The following is a 22795-nucleotide window of genomic DNA, read 5'->3' as shown; positions in this document are numbered from 1 at the left end:
CATTTATAGCTCGCGTATAAGCTAGTCCGTGACGTGAAAAAAAAAATCATATCTCTGGATGAAGCGAACGAGCATGATAATCGAAAATGATCCCGAAGGATTCGGCGAGATCGACGACGAATCGCGGTGAAACCAATTCCGAGAACGAGAGCGAGAGATAGTGGCGCGCGCGTCTCATTAAATCAGAACTGCATTCCACAAACGTGTACACTCCCATGGGCGTTCGACGTGGTTCTACTTCGATCACCATGGGCGAGCATCGCGGGGTAGGATGTACCCTGCATGTATTGCGTACGACACGCTGCGAGACACGGATTTGATCCCCCCTCCTTTCTTCCCTGCCTCCCCTCTTCTCTCGTCGTACACGGCTCGCGCCCGAAATTTATACGTCTAACTCGCGTATTTCGTGGAATTTACGGGGCCCACTAATTCGGGGGTACATGCGGGATCCCCTAATTTTGCGGACGCACTTGGGTCCCCGGCGTTTTCCAGCCAGCCTCTGGCGGCGCGAAGGCCGCGAATAATCTTATGATTGCCACGAATTTTTACGGCTCGATATCGTCGCCCCCGTCGAGACCCGCCGTGTCTCGATTCGTCCGTAAATCACTCGTGATCGCGCGAGGCGCGCTTTCTCCTAACGACTCCGACCCTCGGTCGCATTAAATCGCAACCCGAAGGAAACGAAATTAATTAAGACAACGCGAGATGATCAAACGCATCTTCCCGTTTTGCTTTTCGTTTTCGTAGGAAACGCATTCGTGATGTGGAATTGATCCTCACGTGGTGGATATGGCGACTTTACGAGCAGTCCTCGGGGCCCCATTAATTGGACCGGCCAATTAACATGCCGGTGCGACAATGGTCGAGTAGATTAGAAATCAAAACGATTATGACGCTTCGGTGAATCCGGAGCGCCGAAACAAGGCACAGGGATAGCGGTGAGCAAAGCTCAGACGGAGATTCGATCTCTCGATCCATCTTTCATTAGAAAAATGAAACTAAATACCGAAGATACGAGTCTAATGATCGCTTTGCCCGGACAGTGACGCTTCTCACGTGGGTGCCGCGTGTTTTGATGAATACTCCGCCGATATGGAAATAAGACTATTCGATGTCGTGAAGCAGCACACAATGCGTTCGATAGATCTGCAGTTGCGAAGCAATAATTACATTTAGTATCTGTATATACGAAATGTTGTTCTTTCGCTAAACTCGAGGCAATTAAAAACGTTCGGATCTACATGCGACTTGGCAACCGCTGCGGCGCGTTTCTCAGAGCGCGATGGAAGACGAATCCCGAAGCGTCCCCCGCGTTCTCTCGGTAGAGATGATGGATGAGAGGCCCTGACCCGCCAGTCGTCTAGAAGAACTCGTCTTTAAACGCGGCGTGTCCGGCAAAATCGATATAATTATTTCACGAGCACGAATCCTTTCTCTTCGTCTCTCTCCCTCCCTCTCTCCCTCTCTCTCTCTCCCTTTCAAATCAAAATCGTCCTTTTGACATTCGTCGAACGTTAAAAGCGAAAGAACACATTTTATCGCTCGGCTTTAATTGATTGCCAGGGGAACGATCTCTTTCGAGCCGATCGCTTTATCAGAGATATAAATGGCCGACAACTCCGCAGATCCTTCCTAGCTGTCACTCGCGGTTCAACCTCGCCTCTCGCACGCATCAGAAACATACCTTCGTCCTTCTCATTGTCGTCCTCGAGGTCCTCCGACAGATTATCGTCCTCCTCCTCGTCGTCTTGAGAACGATGCGACGCGCCTGCCTCGCTTCCGGACTGCTCGCCCACGCTTCCGCTTCCCGCCGTTTTTGAGAGATTTAGAACCGGGCTGTGACCGTTGGAGGAGCCTGAAAACGCACGGACATTGCGAGAAAATCAATTAGGGATTACAATTCATATACTCGCATGCCTATCGTGTTATACGTAAAGGTATATCTCTTTTGTGTATGTTGTATGTCGGATTGACAACGCAACCGTGTATCCACTCGGCACGATAACGCTGGAAAGCTGGCGTCAATCTTTCCCGGAGAACGTTCGGTTACGAAGAACGAGAAGCGCGTCCATCGACCGGACTGACAAGTTGATGGATTTTATTTACCGCCGCGCATCCCCCGTTTAGACGAGAACAAGCGGACTATCCACTCCCTCGAATCCCCCGTTCCCCGTCCCCTCCCTATCTCTCTCCCTCGACCGCCCACCCGTCCCGACCACCTCTTTCTCTTTCCGCATCCCTTTTTCCTTGCTCCGTCCGTCTAAGCGCGCTCGCGCGCGTATTTGATATCCTAGTATTTTAATCCTGACATAGATAGATACTGTTTGGGCAACGGTCGTCGGCGCTGACGCATTGCTTCGGGGCCACTCGTGATCTCACGAGTACTCGGAACGGATATCTCGTACGTATAGTACGAGGGACCAGCGCGCCTCCTCTGCCGCGTTCGCACACGTATACGCGCGCCGCGCCGGAGCACCATGTACCTCGTTGGCCATTGAAAGAGAAGGGTCGCGGTTTTCTCGGCGCTCTTCCCCGGCGCGATCTAATGAATCGTACATCTTTTACGTTAAATTGACTTCCATATACGCCGGCCGCCGTTGAAGGCTCTGCGAGTCCCAGTCGAAAACCCACACGCGATCGAGGGTCTCTCTTTCTCTCGCTCTCTCTTGCGTGAAATGTGATTTTGATTGCCACAAATCTAATTGCGTGCGCACTAAAATATGCAAATACGATCGATCTTCGTACGCGTGTGCGGCACGGACATTATTTGACAGGTTCAAAAAATACGAAACGTAGGTGGAAGTCGAAAACGTGTCCCGGGCGGAGGTGGGCCCGTCGCGGAAGATAAAGAGTTCCATCAGACGGATTATAATATTATAGGGAATCAGAAGGAGATGTGGGGCCGCAGCGCGGCGGTCAGGACGTAACCCGATATCGGACTTAATCTCCGGGATCCTAAACGCCCGAAACGTTCGTCGTTCGACCGCTTCGCGGATGCATACGCACGCACATACACACACACACGGGGCAGAAGGGGAAGAACGAAAAGGTAGAAATACAGAAAAGAACGAATACGCGCGCGGACTCTCGGACCGCCGCGCCGCGCCATGTCGCGGTCAAAAATCTTTCTGCGCCGCTTGACTTCGAGTCCGCATCGATCGACCGTACGTGTTTCCCGGAGGGAACACTCTGACGATTAAGGATCTCGCGTTACACACTTAATCCATGTGACAGGCGCTACAACAGGCAGGTAGGAATACGAGAAATAACATTAGAAACTGTAATGCCCACAACACGGCGTAACTCACAACATCCTTTTAGAAATGAAAATATTTTTTATGTTACATATCGAATAACATAATCGAAAAACATTTTCGATTGATCGTTGATTAATAATTGCAAATAGATATACACATCAAATTGTTAATCAATACAATGAAAAAAAAAATTGTTGAAACAATTAAATGCGTTTTATTGACAGTTTGTCTTTGATTCAATTATATATGTTTTTGAATTAAACATACATCAATAATATTAACACAATATTTTTGTGAGTCAACAAGTATTTTGTTGAATTAACAAAATATTTGACAGCCCGTGATCACAGAGTATAGTTACTTATCAAGAAATATTCATTTGATTTAACACTTTTTTTTCTCAGTGTAGGAAATTGCAAATCACTATAAGTCTTTATGTATTATTTTTTATGCAATGTTTTTAATTCGTTTTTAGAATTAATGAATAAACTTAAGATATCGAGCATACACGTGCATTCTTGTGTGATCTTACCATTGTGCGAGCTGAGGTCCCTGGGTTTGTGGTCCAAAGCCAGCGCTCTCTCGGCGTCGCCCCTCTCCTCGCGGAGCCTGCAACAAAGAAGAAGAGAGAAAAGAAAGGTTTCGTATTAATCTGAGGGATTTAAATCGACCGAGCGCGGAGGTGGACTCCGCCGCTACGTAGGGTATTAATTAAATAATTATTCTAGTCGCTGGGCAAGGGATCCGCGTAGGAAGATAAGTACCGGTCTCACACCGGTGACGGTCCTCGTCGTATCATTGTACACCGCGCATTATCGTCCTTAATCGCCTTGTCCGTCGCGACACACATCTCGCATTTGTTTAACCCACTACGACAACGCCACGAAGAAGAATCACACTTTATGCCGCCAACGATAAATTAATCAAATGCATTCAAAAGATATTCTAAGAGCAGAGCCTATATGACGAGTGAAAAACGAATTTCTAAAAAGGATATGCGCTCCTTTTTTCATATTTTATTTCGATTTCCTCGGGCACATCCCTGTTTTTATGAGATCCTCACTCGTTAATGCGGCACCACGGTTTTTCGTTCTCGCGTCACAAGAAACTTTTAATCTCAGCTTTGTATTGTTTGGCACTTGTGCCTCCGGCCTCCGGGTTCCATCGTGGCTTATCATTTAGATTTCTGTCTCGACGTTGCGATTCGCATTAAGAAGCGAGCGAGGATTGCGGAATCGAGCAGTTCCCATCGTAAAGCCGTGGGAAACGAGTAAGATAAAAGCTTCGTACAAAATTACATTTTAACGTTGTTCCTCCAACCACGTAAAGGCATAATTGATCTTTGATTTCTCACAGATCGCGGTTGATAGAACAATTAGGAATTATTAACACCGTCGCGAAGAAGCGATATAATTAATGAGGTTGCTTCTTCGAGATAATATTATCTCGCGGCAGAAAGAAAATAATTTTCGAGTGACAAAAGTTCCGTAGTACAAGCACTTTGGCCAAGGGACAGATTCTTTAATCGCGCGTAAAGAGTTGAGGGCGAGAGCGACCCTCGGCAGCACTGCCGCAGAAAAAGGGGAATGTGCCCGCCGATGCCGCGGCTTTTATCACGAAGTTTATGGCGGAGGTCATCCGCGTAGTCGCAGATTTATTTTGCAAGAAGAGGAAGAGAGAGACAGAGAGAGGGGGGGGAGAGAAGAGAGGCAAATGGACGTGTTCCCCAAGTGATTAGGTTCTTTCACCGCACTGCAGTATCCGTTTCTCTTCTCTCATCCTCTTTGCAGTCCCCTTTTGTCTTTCTTTCTCTTTCTCTTTCCCACGCATCTCTTGACTCTTTCATTTTTTCACTCTTTCCGCACTCGACTTGCCAAATTATTCCCCGAGGTATACTTTTTCCGGCTTCGGTTGGGAGCTGCGGTTCGGAAGAGGGAGAGGGAGCGACTCTTTCGCACCTCGAATCGAACCGCGGACCATTAAGTAAGAAGTTAATATCATTAAACATAATATTGGGCGCATCTGGGAGCCGCAGAGCACTTACCGACCCCTCCGTCCACCCCCGATACCCGCCCCTGCCCGCCGCCACAAAACCCTCCTGTCTCAGACCCACGCTTCGTTTCTGCACCGCGAACTCCGGTCCCCCTCACCCTCCATCACTCCCGCCCGTCCCTCTGCAACCGCTTCGCTCCTTTTCGCCCCCCCCGCTTGCCTCCGGCCCCCTCCCTACCCTTAATTTTTTAATGAGAAAATGCTTTCAAAGAGCCGGAGAGAAATACTGTGTCTACGAGCGATAAGTTACGGCAGTGTTAAGGGAAACGGAGAGAGCCTTTATGTGCGCACCTCGCAGGCCGCAAAATGTAAAGATTCCCTGACTAGGAGGAGTCAAGAAGAGTATTTCGCCCTTGTGATTGAAATGGCCAGCAGCGTGGATATTACAGAAATCTAATCGTATAATATAAAAGTAATAGAAAAGCGGGAGAAAAGTATGGAGAGTTCCCCATTGAGCATAATAATGGCTCGACAAGACATCGCCATTGAACGTTCGAATAGCGTAATGAATTAATTTCGATGATGATTAAATTTTAATTGGTAATACGAGTCCATTAAGACACAGAGGCAACCGACGGTAAAACTTGGTCCCGTACCTTTCACGCGATCTGTATCCCACTCTCTATCGACGACGACGGAGTCGTCGATAATCTGCAGAAGCGAAATGGCAAATGGGGTGGGAACGTCAGGAAAAAGGCGAAGGAGCGAAGGGGTGAACGGGAGGGAGACGGAGCGCGCAAGAGCGCACTGCAGAGTCGATTCATTTAGACGTCGCGGCCTCGCAATAACCGGCAACGAACCGAGGTTATTAAATTTGTAATTAGTCGAATATTACGTTCGACGTCGCGGCGCTCTCCTCCGTGTCTACACGGCTACGGTTACGGCGCGGCGGCGGTGGCGGCGGCGCCGCGGCGTCCGCGCCGTGCGTATCCGCGTGTATATATAGGTGCGCCCGCGCGTATTCGCGTATGCGCGAATACGTTAATACGGGTTTCATTATGCGCGCGTAATACGGCTTCTATACGCTCACGGATCTCGACGAATAATTAGTGGGCCGCTGCCTCAGCCGGGCGCGCGGGGAAGAGCCGTTTTCTCGACGAGGAATAACGAGGCGCCGGTATCCACCAGTCGAAATTACAGCCTCGTTAGCCAAGGAGGGGGGTGAAGCTGAAACGTTTATATTAAATTCGGTTGTGCGTCGTCGCAATTATTAATTCGTCGATAAATAATCGGCGGCCGGGACGGCTCTCGTGGTGAATCGTAATCCCGCGCGGGCTCGCCCACGCTTTGCGCGCCGCGAAACTAATAAGCCGCGCCGAAAATGAAAGCGCGCGCACCCTTCTGTATCTTTAGCTTTAATTTTGAGTCGGTAATGATGGACTCCGCGGGGATTCCCTATCCGACCGTTCAGAAACGGCCGCCGCGAACAGCGGGAGTTCATTAAGAGGCGGCGAGGTTTCCGAAGGCCGAGAGAGCGGGGGCCACCGGAGGATTCTAGATCATTTCGCGAAATCGGTTCGCGCTCGCGGATCCTCGTGGCGGAATTCGCTCGCCGTCTCGCGGATCTAACGCGTTGAGGCAACGCGTTGTATCCGATAATGCATCCCCCTGTGTTCCCGTCACCCTCTCTCCTCCACCCTTCCCCCCTGGGATCCTGTCTCTCGGTCATATTTTTCCGATCGGCATTCCGGGGAGACGTATGTTTTTTCGGCCGCTTTGACGTTTTCGATCAAAACGGGACGCGCGACAAACAATGGGGAGGGATTTCCACGTCCACCAAACGCATCGTGCGCATAACGCATCCGATAATGACGATAGCAATTGTAATTTCGGCACGACAAAGGGCCTCTGTAAAATGGCGAAGGTATGTCCCCGCGCTCTTCGATCCGGGGCGGCCGTCCAACAGCTTTTTTAATAAACGATGCACGTGCCATCGGCGTTCCAGCATTCACATACGCCAATGAATTTTTATCACGACGCGTCGTCGCATGTCGCGGCGTGTAAACACTTTTTTTTTACCCTAAATCGCGAATCCCCAATTATTCGCGCGTTTATCCCGTTATCGAGTAACGGGAAGCCCGAACGTCGTAATACCGATCGACACACTATTACATTCATATAACAACCAGGCATCCATGAGACGAAAATATTTTAGGGACGTTGATTGAAATGAAAATTTTAATCACCGTCAAAAAAATTTCAGTCTACTTTGCATACGATAAATTCTCAGGAGGTAACGATGAAATAATTCGCAGTATCGGAATTAAACGGTTGGCCCTGGTTAAAAAAAAAAACAAAATACGCCAGCTGACACCGACTCGATTGTTAGAGACTTCGTTTGTTAATTCTGTACACAAAATTAATTTCGTAAAGGAAGGCGAAGCGTTTTCTCTCCGCGCGCGTATGTATCTCTCGAGGGGATCGCTTCCTCGTAGATATTTCGACCAAGTCGAAATAATAAACGACCTGGATCCGCGTGGAGGGTTCGTAACATGATCCAGAGTGCGCGCTTCTGCGAGTCCGGGAGTGAAAATTCCACCCTTAGGACCGTGACATTCGAGGCGAAAGGGGTTCCGCGACTCTCGTAACGAGTGTCCTCGTTGCAGACGCAACGTGATCTTGAAAGGAATCCTTCCCATTGCAATTGTAAAACAGTGTTTTCTGAAGTGTTGTGTCAATAATGGTACCATCTACAACCGAACAAACGGCCTTCGAAGCCTGAAGTCCGTTAAATTATTCAATTATACGAGTCAGAGGAAGAACTATACGAGCTCACGATGCGCGTCAATTCAGTGAGAGAACGCGATCTAATTCAAACAAACGTAAGGGAGGAGAGAAAAAATGGGAGACTTAATTCGGCGATGCGGCGAGACCATAAATTATACCGGGAGATTCCCCGCTGACGTGGTACAAGCGTCGAAACTCCGGTTCCTTCCGCGCGAAAGGGCGGAATCGCAGGGCGTTGGACTCGAATTACAAACGATGCCGTCGCCGGGCAAAAAGGGCGCCGGGCGTCCTATCCTTCTGTGTGTTCACCGTCAGATCCTTACAGATATTATCCGGCATATCGCGAGAGACGGACAACATTTATCAAACCGTGCGCAACCCGTGGAAAGCCCTTTCCTCCGGATTCAATCAGCGGATGCCTGGCATTCCACGGGCCATCGATGGGGATAGCCAAGAAGTAAGACGTTCTTGACCCTCTGACATTAATTTCTGTTTTACCTCGACTCTACTTCGACGCCAAATCTCGTAGAAAATTACTGCTACGTTTTTCGAGGGTATACGGTATAATCGCGTAAACTCAATTCAGTCCACATCGTCGCAAATGATTAATATTCATCTCGTTTTTCTCGTTTGTAAACAACCGATTATGTATTCATCGCGAAAAGTTTCAGCGGATTCCTTGACCCAAAACAAGAAAAAATTTTTTCCGTAAACATCGCGATCCGATCCTCAACAATAGCATCCGTACGATATTCGTGTATAGTATGCCAGCGGTATTGAATAAACGCTGAATGTATCTCTAATAAACACTTCCCGCTTCGGAATTTGTCTATCGGAAAATAATCGCCGGTATTCGGCAACAAGAGCAGCGCTATCGCAAAATCCATAAACATCATATCGGCATTTTCGTTGCCGGATATAGTATCAAGTAACTGACGTACTGCACTATATGCTGTACTTTCAAGAATGCATAGGAATGCGTACCGGTATATACGCGATCGCAGAAACGCACGCAGTCAAAAACATCCTTGTTTTACATTGAGAAAACATTAAAAAACAAAAATGATGCGCGACACTCGGTACATTATTTTTTTACGTCCGCTCAATCCAAGTGCCCCTCATTTTTTAAATTAGTTCTCACTTCTTCAGGACCCTCGTCGTTTTGACTGATAGATCCGAGCGGCGGTCACGACGCAATCGTACACAGGCTACCGTAGCTAACTCCATATCAATCCGCGCGTGTATTTCGCCCTCGCGCCTTTCCGCTCGTAACGAGTCATGATAAATGACACGAGGCCCGCCGACGATTGAGATTAATTTACCCAGCGCGCGTCTCGCGATTGACTGTGACGTCTGCACACAAATCCGCGATGGTTTCCACGCGGCGGAAATAGCCGCCGCGAGGATCCATTCTCGCTTTCACGATCTTTCGCGATCCTCCGAAATTGGCCCGGATCATTCCGGTGCCGGTGCTAAGATATTAACGAGACGGTCGGAGTCGTGGCAATGACGTTGATTCACGGTGTACAAAAACCGAAATTGGCTGAATATGATTGTGACAGGAGTCGGCATTATTTCGAGAAATCGATGCGCCCAGCATCTCCCCATGAAAGGAAAAGGAGCGGAAGATCGGCGGCAACGGCGGCGACGGCCCCTCCTTTCGTTCCGACGAACCGGGCTAATTATGTATCCCTTGCGGAACCCCCGCGGACAGGAAATGAGACTCTCCCTGAGTTCCTCTATCCCGTTCCGTGTATACGTATATATATGTAAAAGGATACGTTCACATCCACGCGAGCGACACCCCGCGATACACGTGCATATATATGTATATATCCCCGCGCGCGACTTCGTGCCCGGGCCTCGAAGTGGAAACGCAGTTGGATTAAGCCCGGCCGAGGGGGGATCAGATACGACGATGGCGATAACCTCCGACTTTATCCTCGCGCGGGACAGCGGTTTAATTAGACGACGCCCGAGATTCGCCTAGAAATGTTGATTGAGCTAAATTGTTTCCTCGGGGGCATGCACACCGTCTTCGACGTCGCAACGGCCGCGTTTTCCCTCCACCCTCTTCCACCCCCTAGCGGTGGGGTACCAACCTACGCGCGTTCCGGGGGTGCTAAGGAGACAATGCTGATTAAGCGACGAGATAACCGGCTGTTTAGTCAAACGACTCCCGGACCGTTTCGACGGCCCCGGTCGTTTCGCCTCGGATTTCGGGTCGGGACACAGAAACCTTGTTAATTCATTCCGTAGAGGACGATCCTGCCGGGAGGACTTAACGTGAACGGTCACAATAGTCTCTCTCGCGAGATTGCTGAATACTCATTTATTTCGCATTAGATATGGGAAATGTAAACGGATAAAATATACAAATACTACGCATTTTACGTTAGTCACCAGAATGTCACATTGACGAGGCGCGGACAGAAGCGTTAATGCGGTAGGTGATAACTTTCGAGACGCGAGCGCTTAAGCAAGATGACGAGAAAACGACGCGAGAGAGGACGATCTTTCTGTCATCGGTCCACCGAGAGAATCCAGAGAGTACTCGTAACCGTTAGAACGTCGGAACGGCAGTTAGAGTGGAAATAGCAGGACGGGGCGCAAGACGGAAAGAGAGAGAGAAAGAAAGAGAGAGAAGCCGAGACGATGCTATCTCTTTCGTTAAACGCGACCCACGCAAGCTTCGCGTCGAACTGCTGCGCCGCCGCGCCGCGCCGCGCCGTTTCGCTCGCGGTTCCACTCGTCCTCGCGTGTACGCACGCAGCGGCCGGACCGGTCGTTTACACGTGCTCCTACGTGCGAGATAAGGGGAGCCCAGCTAATGTTGTGCGCCTCGACAAAACGACTGGCGTGTACTCGAAAATCTATAATCAACCTTCTGAAACCTTCTGTTGGCGAGATCGGCGATATGTGCTGCACACGCGCATGATGGCGCACCGACACGCCTCGTGATTTTAAGTGTGTTACACGCATGGACGTAAAGTAATTGCGATTTTTGCAAAATATAAGAACTTTAAAAGTACAAAAGTGTTACGGCGCTCGCCAAACAATTTATTATTTCGTCCCAGATTAATAAATGCGAATAAATTCTACCTTTGGAATACCTATGTTGATATATATTAAGAGAACCGGCGGGATGAGAGTAATCAGAATAACCGAATGATATTCTTACGTAACACTACCTCCTGTTAATATTTAATGTACTGTACAAACGACTGGACAGAGCGATAGCGTCAGCGGAGAAGATATTAGGTTTCCGTAATAAAGTATAATGCGTAAGACAAGCCCCGAGTAGAGAAGCTCGTTAACAGATAGCACTTTGAGTGCACCGGTACTATGCGTCATACATCAGAAATGACGTTCGGGGGTATGCGAAGTAGGGGTGCCTAGAAAGGGTCTGAATTATGAAACGGACCCGCCCGATTCTCGAGGAATGTACCTCGTTGTCGTCCCTACGTACGCGTGTGTGTGTGTATGCGTGTACGTGCGTATGCGCGTTCGTGTATTCGTGCCCATCCGTACGAGTAGCTTAAGCAACGCGTAACACGGCCAATTTGTATTTTAACGAACCGCTTTTTATACTCGCCGCTTTTACGGTCTCTCGTAAAACACTAGTGGAAATGAGAGAACGCCGATCGCGAAACTACGATCGTTACCCGATTCGTTCGTTTCTCTTCTGGTATTATTTAAGGCGCATCGGGAAAAAGGCGCAGCCACCGCGGCATGTTCCGCTATCTTTCTCTCCTCCTCTCACCTTCCTCTCTCCTACCGCTTCCCCCCCCCCTCCCCATCGTCATTTCACGGTTGTGAAAGGGCGGCTTTCTCGCCACGGCTGATCCACCCCGCGTTCCATCATCGCCCCGCGCGAAAAAGCCTCGAGAGCATTTTTCAATTCTCCGCGAAACTTTACGATAGGCATCTTCCCCACGAGGAACGCGCTCTCCGCGTTCTCCCGGTCCGCGGGCGAGAGCAACATTTGTACATAAATCTGAAAATTATGACCTACGCGCCCTACCCCCGCGCGTCCTACGCCACGCACCACCCCCATCGGAAAGCAGCATCGGGGGCATATGCCTGCCAACGCGTAACGGAGAGATAACCGCGGGCCAACCCCTCGGTCTGAACGCAACTGCGGACGCACGCACGCACGCACGCACGCACGCACGCACGCACGAGACTGCAATCTTGGATACGTGTGCGTCGCGACGCGCTTTCGTCCTGCCAACCATCGCCCATAAAGGCCGATATAAATTAGAATCAATGGAAAATAAAAATCACTTTCCAGCAATGGAAAAGCCGGGATCGTTCGATTAAGGGCTATCGATGGTCGTTACGGGATTTCTCTTTTTTCACGGCGACAGAAAAAAAAGATACACATAGACAGAGGTCGGCGAGGGCGAGAGGGTGGGCCAGAGAGAAAGGAAGATAGAGCGTGATGGGGCTTATCGCGGTTTCGGATGGAGTCAATCTGCGGGGGTTTCACGCCGAATCGCCGGGGCGTTTTTACCCCAATTTCAGTCCCTCGTGGACTTTTTTACGTGCCCTAACCCGCCGCTGCTTTTCGTACCACTTTCATGCGAAAGTAACGGGAGGAGGAAAAACTCCGGTTCGTAGCACAGAGAGAAAATCTTCGACACCCTTCGGAAAGTACTGTACGTCCGAAGGATTGTGTATCCTCGTGAGCCTTATCCGCTATTTGGATTTACGTCGTACGGAGTGGCATCGAAGCTACATCATTTCAATATACAGAGAAGCTGATAAGAAGACGTTTGCTGAACCGACGTATCGGCAGACTATAATAATCCCCTTATTTCGAAAAGAAATCCAATATCTGATGACTAAAAGGAAAAAAAGAGAGTACGAAAAGATCCGTACCGTAGAAATTTCAATCGCAGGAGATAAAAATTGAACGTCGTTGACAGCACGAGCAAATCCCAGATTCTTCGGAGAGATCGTCAAAAACTTTCGACGCGCTATATCGATTAGACGGTGTATCAGGACCACGTGCGCGCACATAAATAATTCCATTCCGATTTACCCCTTTTCGTATCGTCGCCCCGAGGCCGAAGCAAAACGGGGGCGAGATGCATGTGCCGCGTAGAGGGGACCTGTCGTAGCATGGCGCGCGATTCTCTGCTCGACGTTCGACGACGATAAGTCTCCGCCGTTCGATCGCTCCCCGGCTTTTCTGAACGCCTCGATGCTCAGCCGGCAGGCAAAACGCAAATAAACTCACGGATACCGACCCCTCTCGCCGCAGCCGCCGATGCCGCCGCCAGCCAACCCGCCATGTACCTTATACCCCCCCTGCGTATCCGACAGAGTATATTCAAGAAAAATACACCGTGAGAAAAAAAATCGAAAGTCATGGCGCGAGGGATGATCGCACGCGCGACACGAGACAGACTTTTTGTTCTCGCGATACGGGCATATGGAACGGAAAAGTGCCCTTACTGATATCGGGAGTCCTCTTTCGAATATTGAAATCGAATATTGATATCTTTTTCTGAGATCAGTTTTCAGTATAGTCGCATAGTCACGTGACGTTTTTGTAATATGTACTCACCGAAATTATTACAGACTTCTCTCTCTCTTCCGCGACTCAATATTAATCATGAAGATCCTTGAAGATTTTTTATTTTATACAAGATTTTTTATAAAACTTTTTGATAAAGTTTTTTATAGATTAATTCTCTTTGAAGATTTTTAATTTTACAAAAAATTTTTTGTCGGATTTGATAGATAAATAGATGATACGATAAAGCGTTCGTGATATTCTCATCTCACTTTCTGGATGCGTACAACGACGTATGTAGATGCAGACGACGCGTGTGCAAAAATATACGCGTAAAAGGGCTCTTATCGGGTTTGCGCAAGAATAGGATTCGACGACGCTTCCGAAAGCCATAACCGAAACGGTAACCGTCACCCTCTGACTGATCGAACTTATTCTTTTCCTTCGTGACTCCCCCTTCTCTCTCCCGCTCTCGTCGCGTATTCGAGTTCGAGCGATAATATTTGGCTGAAAGGGCGGAGGGGGTCCTGGGGATGGCGGCCGCGTCATTTTTCTGGAAAATTGAATAGACAAAATCGAATATTTGCCTACTCAACCGACGATTCCCTCCCTATGTCAATTCTTCGATGGAAATCGTTTTGAGAGATAGAGAAAGTGGGAAGATAATGGCAAAGAGAAAGATTGTCGTTACGAAGACACTCGGAAGGTAACGACCTTGCTCTCAGACGCGACGCGTCCATTTGCAGTTCGACATTTAGCTCTCGTAGTACACACGTAGTATAACGATAAAAATAACGGAAATGCACGCTTAATCATCGTTTATTAGCACCAAACAAGATGACACTCGCAACCCTTTCGCCTCGCACCTTCGCGCTTTCTCATCAACCTACGCTTAATTTCTAACCCTTCCGCGCCATCCGAGCGAGCGAAGGGAAGGTGGGAGCGCCGGGAGTATATTAAGCGACACTCGGAATTACAAATAACAAATTGCAATTTGATTCCCCGTGCGCCGTGCTCGCACGGGTGGGGCGTTTCCGCAGGGCCGAGGGCGCAATTTATCATTAGCCCGCCGACAATTTGGTGACGGGCCTTGCGACTCCCGTTCTCGCGGAGAGAGAGAAAAAGAGAGAGAGAGAGAGAGAGAGAGAGAGAAAGAGAGCGAAGGGTGTTGCTTGCGCGTGAGTAGATAGACCGTTTACCGTCCAAGTATCGACACTTGAGCTGCGCGTTTGAGTTCCTTTCTCAGGCTTTAGATTTACTTTCTACATTGATCGGGATATCGATATCTCGTTATTAATTTGCATCAATTTGCATCGACTTGTTGCGCAAACTTCTTCCGCCGGATTATCGCAAGTGGCAGGAAAACTATCATTATCCTTTGGAATCGCAATAAAAAAGAAACGTGCACCACCCGAGCGAGTGGCGCGCATACACCTCCTTCGTACTTCGTCGCGGCGAAAAAAACAGCGAATTGGGAAGGCGCGGGTGATCTCTCGCTTGAAATCATCGCGTACCGGGTGATCCCGAATAAACAGAGCCAGAGCCTAAGCCGGTGGCGGTGAAGGGACTTCGAAGGACGAGCACACGATGGGTGGGTGGAACGGGAGGGTGAGACAGGGGGCGGACTGAAGCGGTTTATATGGCTACATGGCTAAAGGCGCATCCCCCGAGCCGTATCGATCGTTGACTTTAAAATTCAAAGAGACCGACAATAGCTTCCCTTTCCGACGGGCCTCTGTACTACAATATCATATTCCGTTCCTTTCGTTTCATTGTCTGGTAAAGCCTGCGCTAATAATAAAAGATTGCTACCCTGGAAGCTATGCCCAAAGAGAGGGCGAGCAAGGAAAAGCGCGAGCGAGAAAGAGAGAGAGAGAGAGAGAGAAAGATAAGAGGAAAGATATGACCGGCGGAAGAACAGAAAGAGTAAGAGAAAAAGAGGCAGGAGGCTTGGCTCGGAAAAGTCTTCCCAACTTCGGTGCTACATCATCCAGATAGCCGACCCATAATGCTCCGGTGAAAAGTTCGTCGAATTCTGTGCGAATTTAATATGCCGCGCACGACCGTCCCTTTGTGCCGCCTTTGTATTACGCCACTGTCATTCCGCCGCGCGGCCGGCCGATTTAATTGGGATTTACGTTCCTTTAACTGCGGTTAACACGAGTTATTCCGAGTTTGCACTCTAAACTAATACAGAGAATCTGTTTTTTTTTCCTTTATACAAGAATAATGTATTATCCGAGAGCAACTTCTACGATACGATAAACTTGACTCGGCGCGGTGGTTGCGGGAAACGCCGAGGAGACTAATGCCAAATAACGGGTTAAGAAGACGAAATGTGCGGAGATGATACCGAAAAGGGGGGGAAACGGCAGACATTCTTCTGGCAAGAAGCAACAATAAAGCCCGTTCAAATTACATAGGTAACGAGGATAGAAAGCGAGATATTTGTACGGGAAGAAAGGGAGACCGGTATAGCCGGAGGGGACGTAACAATGGACGATCATATTAAATCATAAATGTAAACGAAGATGGGGCGGTGGGATGAGAAAGACGGAGCTACCGCAACCCCGAATAATGAAACTCCTCGATGTCCGATCGGAGTCAGGCATATAACTGCGTTTCTATATCTATACGCTTCGTTCCCTACTCGTCGCGATAAAAGTTATTTCATCGGTATTATATTGAAAAAAATTTTTTTTTCTTCTCGCGCGAGGGAAAATTTTAATTAATTTGAATTTTCGCTGAAATAAAATCTTGCGTAAATGCCGTTGAAATCAATACAATCTGCAATATCCTCTTTCTGCAGTGAAGATACTCTCACACACGTGTACATACCTCGAGCAACGTATGAACCGAGAGCAAATCGAGACCGACCTATGTAATCACCTGCGCGAATCGGCGCAAAACTACATACGCGCGATACCTGAATCGAGATTAAACGTTTCGAGGGATGCGAAATGAAATATTTAGCGATCCACAGGGTCGAAACGAACCCACGCGCGATCGGCGGACCCCTTTGTCGGCGCTTTATAGACATCGAAACGAACAGGAATGCAGTGTAACCCCTTTTCGCCGCGTGTCGTACACGTTTGGATTATTATAACGTCGAACGCAGCAATGGACTTTTATCTCCCGATCAAACCCTCTCTCCCTACATAAGTGCCGCATGCTCTTTCTCTCTCCTTCTCTCGATTCCCTCTCCCGTTCGCTATTTCAAATATTTCGCGATGGCCACATCCAATTTCTATAGTTGTCTCAAACAATCATATGAGTACAATCTTTCATCGAATGAATAAATGTTTAGTTATTGTTTCATTATTTACTACTACATTATTTACCTAATAACCTACTTTATAAAACGCGTAGCTCGTCTATTCCGTCTATTAATCCGCGTTATCAACGGTTAATCGACGAAGAAAGCGGCGGCTGTATCGCAAAATGACTACGCATGGGAAATATGTAAAAGAGAGCGAGGGAAAGGCGGCCGAGAGAGGAGAGGTGAAAGGAAAAAAAAAAGATGACGAGTCACTCGCCGGAATGGATTAAGTCGTGTGAATATTGACGCGCGGTGTTGGTTAGATCGATCGGCCGTGTGTTTCACGGAAAAGGCGGGCGGGCGGGACGCGGACGCTGAATGGACCGGATTGAAATGTCGGGCGGCGTGAATGGCGGCTTAAAAGAAATACATTAGCGCAATGTGAAGGGTTACTTGAAAATAAACTGGAATAAGCGAGTGCTGCGCGCGGTTACACTCAAACGCCACCACCGGTTGATGGTGGTCGGTTGGGCGCATTCGCTCGCTCGCGCCCTTTCGGCGCGGGGTACTCGATCATTCTTTCAATGCAGAAACGACACGCCACCGAGGGGTGAGGTCGACTTTATGGACAGCCCGAGATTTTCCACGAGGCTCGACCGCGTTTTATCCGCGATGGAGAACGGGAACGATCTCCATTCCAGAACTAATGCGCCCTTTTTTTCCCTTTTTGCCGAAAAGAAAAAGCAATATACATTTTCATCGAACAACACGTATAAGTTATCTTCACGGAAATCGTAACAGGAGACGACGTGTTATTTTTGCAAATTATATTTAAAATGTAATGCGTATAAATAAATTTAAATCGTGAGTATAACGTGAAATATTATTTAAATGCACGATGTGACCCATCTAATAAAGTGATACGTGTGTGCTTACGGTAACGATCGATATCTCTTTATAAGTCGTATAATCATTTCTGTACGTCGACGAATCGCAATGGACATTAGACGAGGCAGTAGTACGACACAACGGCCTAGCAGGTGTATTATTCGAGCGAATGGTTTACGACAATTTTATTGTCGGCCCCTGGTGTTCAGCAGCCGTATTTAATGTTTTATCCCGTCGCTTCCATATCTCTCTCTTTTTCTCTCCCCCTCACCTTTCCCGCACATCTCTCCCTCGATTCTCGAGAAGGAGAAAGGGTTAAAATTTTTATTTTTCAGCTACACACGCGTGTAAAAGGGCTGCGGCGGAGGAGGGCCCCTTCGGATCGTTTCATAAAAGTCGTCTGGCACATTCGTTCTCCTAGATTATTGCCCCGTCCGCGAGTCGGCACCGGGACGCGGGATATATTATTTTATTTATTATTTCACTTTAAGGCCGCGTCGCGCCTCTCTTCTCTCGCTCCGCATCGCCGAGGGATTAAGGCGGACGGGCATAAAGTACGGAAACGCCTCGTTTTGCGTCACCTTGGGATCCCCGCGGATACCCCGGCGAAGCGTCGACGAGAGAGAGAAAGAGAGAGAGAGAGAGAGAGAGAGAGAGAGGGAGAGAAGAGAGAAACGCTCCTTACGGAGCCGCTCCGGCCTCCTCGGGAACCGTTCATGCGCGTGGTTTAATTAAGCCAACGTCTACGTATCGTAAAACGCCGGGTATACAAAGTTTCGATCGTCGTCAGTGCACGCCGTCGATGCGTATGTATGCAAGCGCGTTCGACCGTAAATAATCTTTAACGCGAGCGCACGCGATTGTCCGATATAATTCAAAGAGGCAGATAATTATAGTAGCGAGAAAAACTAGAGAGAGAGACGGCACATACAAGCAGGCATATATAATATATGTATATATATGTATGTACATATATAGATGCGTACATAAATATACATATGGAAAAAAACTTTCCTGAATATCGCAGCAATTTCGAGCAAAGATATTCAGACAACCGAAAGAAGATGAATGCTCGACCTTAGCGAGATGCCTCGCTTGTGCTTTTTACGACGCTCACGTCGTGCCGCGCGCGTTATCGCATTAAGCCTCGACTCGCGCGAGCTTCATTCAAATTCTTATTCCACGAGGGGTAACGAGAATCGCGCGCTCCCTCCGCGAGGGAGGTACGGGAGGGAGGGGGGAGACGACTCTTCGTAAAATTAAGGGAGCCCGTAACACACGAAATCGTTGTAGCACGCAGTGTCTTCCGCAAGGGGTGAAGAAAGGACGGACGGGGGAAAGAGAGAAAGAGACGGCAAACGCGTCCGCAGCTGCGACATCGCGAAATTACGAGGTGGCGCGGGCGGTGGGACTGCGCTCCGCGTCGCTCCTTAGAGGAAGCGTTGACAAATGACGGAGGCAACTTTTATTATTTTAGATGTCGGCCCATCAGACGCGGGCGGTTACGGCCTCACGAGCCGCGACGTCGACTCGATGTGTTTTACATACATTTTGTAGCAGAGCGGCCCCCGGGGCGCTACGCACCCCCGTTGACAAATGGCCGTGGGGTTTTATTAGACGAACTTTTTAAGGTACTCCCCCGAGCGCGCGGACGTGTGGTTACACTAAATAAAGATAAGCCCCGCGTCCCCCCCCCCCGCGCGAAACGCGTTTCTCTTCGCTTTCCTCCTTCGCGTTTTCCGCGTTTTCATTTTATCTTCTAGTCGTTACCGAGACATCGGCGTGTGTTTCGTAAGCACTCGAACGGATCGATTCACCGTCGTGCTTTATCGCGACAATCAACAGTTTCGATGTAATTTTTCGATTAAAAAAAAAAAAGAATTTTATTCGTTTGTGTTAAAAGATTTCATAAAATGGGGATTATCTTTTTTCCTTCGTAGCGCATCTACTCTTGTCTTGTAAAATCACATTTCACGCCATCGCGTCAAACCACCAGAATAATCCTCCGATTTCTCGCAAGAGGAGGCAAGTCGAATGCACGTTTCGCTCGGGAGCATATTTACGCTGGCGATGACAAATGGTTTTTAGCGCTCGCGATGGGTGGATACGAGTGAGCGCTCCGAGACATCGACGGCCGCGAGAGAGAAGGAGGAAACGGATAGTGACGAAGAGAGGAAAAGAGAGAGAGAGAGAGAGAGAAAAGCGGAGGGCAGAAGAGAGAACTAGAGTGCTTCGCAGATGCGCCGTGACTGATGATCCCTACTTCCAGATGTACTGTATACCCCCGGTACTTTTATCGGCGCTTGTTTGTTCAGCGAGCTCCGAAATACCAGTGGCAACGGCGCGGCGTGCCGTCGCAGTGGATCACGCGTGGTGTTGTGCGCTGCGTGTGAAAAAAAAGAACGAAGAGGAAGAAGAAGAGTATGAGGAGGAGGAGATAGCGGTGGAAGAGGGAGGCGAAAACGAAGCGAGCGACCGCGATTACCGGCGACGAGACGAGAGGAGAAAAAATGATAGTTGCATCAACACAGCGCGCCCAGGCGTATATATATTTATGTGTCGCTTCGCGATGTTGAGCTTTCGTCGTGCTCGATGATGGACGTCTATCACGTGAGACAACGTCCGAGGCATTTGCTTCATCATCATCATCTCCTCTCCTTCGCCTCTTTCTTTTTTGGGCACTCCCGTTCTCTTTCTCTCTTTCCCCGTTGTCGGGGCGCTCCGTCTGCTAGCCGCTACCGAAACAATTTCACCAGAGAGGAATTTTTTTCCTTCTCGGCATGCAGGCGTGAGTTCTGACAAAAGGATCACCTAAAATATCGCGGCGAGAGGAAGTGCCTCGTATTGTAGGGGCGCAGAGTTCTGGGCGATCAAGTAGTTTTCTTTGGCGTAATATAATCGGCACGTATATGCCGCGAGTTAACGTCGGAAATCGTTAAGATCCGCGTTTCGGATTCTACGTAATAGGGAGCCTCGAGAAACACGAGAGAAAGTCGATCTTTTCGACCGCGTGCGCGAATGGTAACGCTCAAACGATTCGCGGCAGCGGCGGCGGCCACGATCCCGACACTGTTTGCTTTGGCCGGCGAGTGCTCGCGCAATTTTCTAGCCCGGGGGAGGCGGGTATCTCGTGAGAGGGAGAGTACAGTGCGCGGAATTATCAATTAGCGCAACGAGCGCGGCGGCCTCTCCGCGTACGCGGCTATGTAAATTGAAGAGGTTACACGGTTTTACATATTTCAACAGATTCATGGTGTGCGGGAGGAGAAGCGAGGAAGAGAATGAGGCGGGAAGGGAGAAAGAGGAGAAAGAGGAGTGCAGGAGGAGGAGGACGACAAGGAGAACGGTGGGAGGAAGAGAGGCGACGATGGAGGGCTCGGTGGCCACTCGAAAAGTGCGGGCGAAGCGTTTTGTCGAGTGTTTTATGGAAAGCTTTAGAATTGTAGATTTTCTCTCTCCCATAGCGCGCCCGGCTGGATTTATGACGGCCGACGTACGCGCAAACGTACGGGCGCGATGTCCCCGCTACTTGTGCGAGCTCGCGCGCGACAGAAAATATAAAAGGATATTATTTAAATTCTCGAAAAGTTCCGCTTTTTGCGCGCGGACGAGGCGCTGGCCCGAGTGGCCTTCCCCGAGAACGATCGCGATCCTCCATCGTCGTACGTGGCGAGGGCAGACGTGGCAGTGAAAGTATTCCCCGTGCCCAGTATACTCTTCCGCATAATCGATGTCAAAAACATTTTAGAAGCGTTGATCAATGTGGGGCGCGAGGACATAAGAGAGGGACACGGGGCGGCGTCGCAGCAGCAGTCACACGCCAAGTTGCTATTGGATTTCAATTGGAAAACGATTATTCTTGTCGAGTGACCGTGGCTGCCACTTCGGCTCGTTTGTCACCGAGGGAGAGAACTCAGTTTCTCTTTTCGTCGCGCTGTCACGCGCAGGAAGTACCATCGCGCGAGAGGGAGAGATTTACGCTCCTCCAGCTTCTCCTCTTTCTCCTCTGAACTTGTTCTCTTCTCTTTCTTCTTAATCTTAAAATCTTTTCGCAGAGATAGATTTAGACACAATATAACAAAAAAGTGAGTCAAAATAGAAAAAGAAACTTCTTAACAAAAATTTGTCAATAAAAAAAATTATTATTTCAGATATTAACTGCAATTTTAATTTCATAAATCCTTTTATCGTAAGTTTCGCGCGGAATTGCGAAAGGAATTATTAGGCGCGAGCCTAGAAATCTCAAAAGAAAACGCGACGCATCGCGCATTTCGCGCATGCAAAACTTCGCACTGATCAAAGCACGCGGGGTAGCCACGAAGGAAGGGAGAACGTGGACGACGAAGGCAGAAGAATCTGATTTCGGGGGGCGCAATCGTCGGGAATGCAAAGCACACACGGAGCTATTTGATCTGTATGCATATCGTAACAGCTCTCGTTCTCGCGCTCTCGAGCCGGAGCGCATGCATCGGCGCGGCGACGCACGATGCATGTGCACCGCCGTTTGCGAGAGAGAAGAGAGGGAGTTTAGGGAGAGCCAAGGGGAGAGGGTGATGTGGGTCCGACCCCGCGGGGCCAAGCGCGTATTTACGGAAGGGTCGCTGATAACACGCCGACGATTGTGTCCACACACCTCCACCTCCGTGTCCGGTGCCCGTATATGCGCGCACGCACGTACCTATACCTACCAACCTACCTACTAACCTACGCGCGCATGCACGCACGTAAGGGACGCGCGTGCACACGCGCGAGCGGAAACGCGCGCCCGCGCGGGACGGACACTGCAAATATTAGTTCATTACCAAAAGTGCCAGTGAAACCGAGGCTGCGAATGGGTAGCACCGCGGAACCGCAGGAACGTTCGTCCGCGGTTTATTTAACGACGCCCTTCCGGCCGCTTTTCAATTAACCGCCTGCCGCTCCCGCTCGTCCGCGCCGTACGTCCTCGTTGACCGCTCCTCCGGACTCGCCACCTCCACGCTCCAACGGAGGCTCCTTAATTTCTTATCTGCGTTTAAAGCGCCATTTCTCGGCGAGATTCGTTCCCAGTTATATCGATTTTTGTTCCACAGAATTCTCCTCCGTGAA

At 49.1% G+C, this 22795-nt stretch overlaps 1 protein-coding gene across 1 annotated transcript in view; it reads right to left on the bottom strand.

Annotated features, from left to right (window-relative positions):
- The window catches only part of LOC105450445 (RNA polymerase II degradation factor 1-like), a 98175-nt gene that overhangs the window by 62812 nt on the left and 12568 nt on the right, over nucleotides 1-22795 (bottom strand). The window contains exons 3-4 of the mRNA XM_011690288.1: nucleotides 3790-3866; nucleotides 1685-1855 (exon numbers count right to left, since the gene is read on the bottom strand). Coding sequence (XP_011688590.1) covers nucleotides 1685-1855; nucleotides 3790-3866 — 248 coding nt within the window. The remainder of the gene's footprint in view (nucleotides 1-1684; nucleotides 1856-3789; nucleotides 3867-22795) is intronic.

Source organism: Wasmannia auropunctata, unplaced genomic scaffold, assembly GCF_000956235.1.
Source record: "Wasmannia auropunctata unplaced genomic scaffold, wasmannia.A_1.0 LD336111.1, whole genome shotgun sequence".
Classification (NCBI taxonomy): Eukaryota; Metazoa; Arthropoda; class Insecta; order Hymenoptera; family Formicidae; genus Wasmannia; species Wasmannia auropunctata.
Note: the sequence above shows the minus strand (reverse complement) of the source record. Positions and strands in the feature narration are given on the sequence as shown.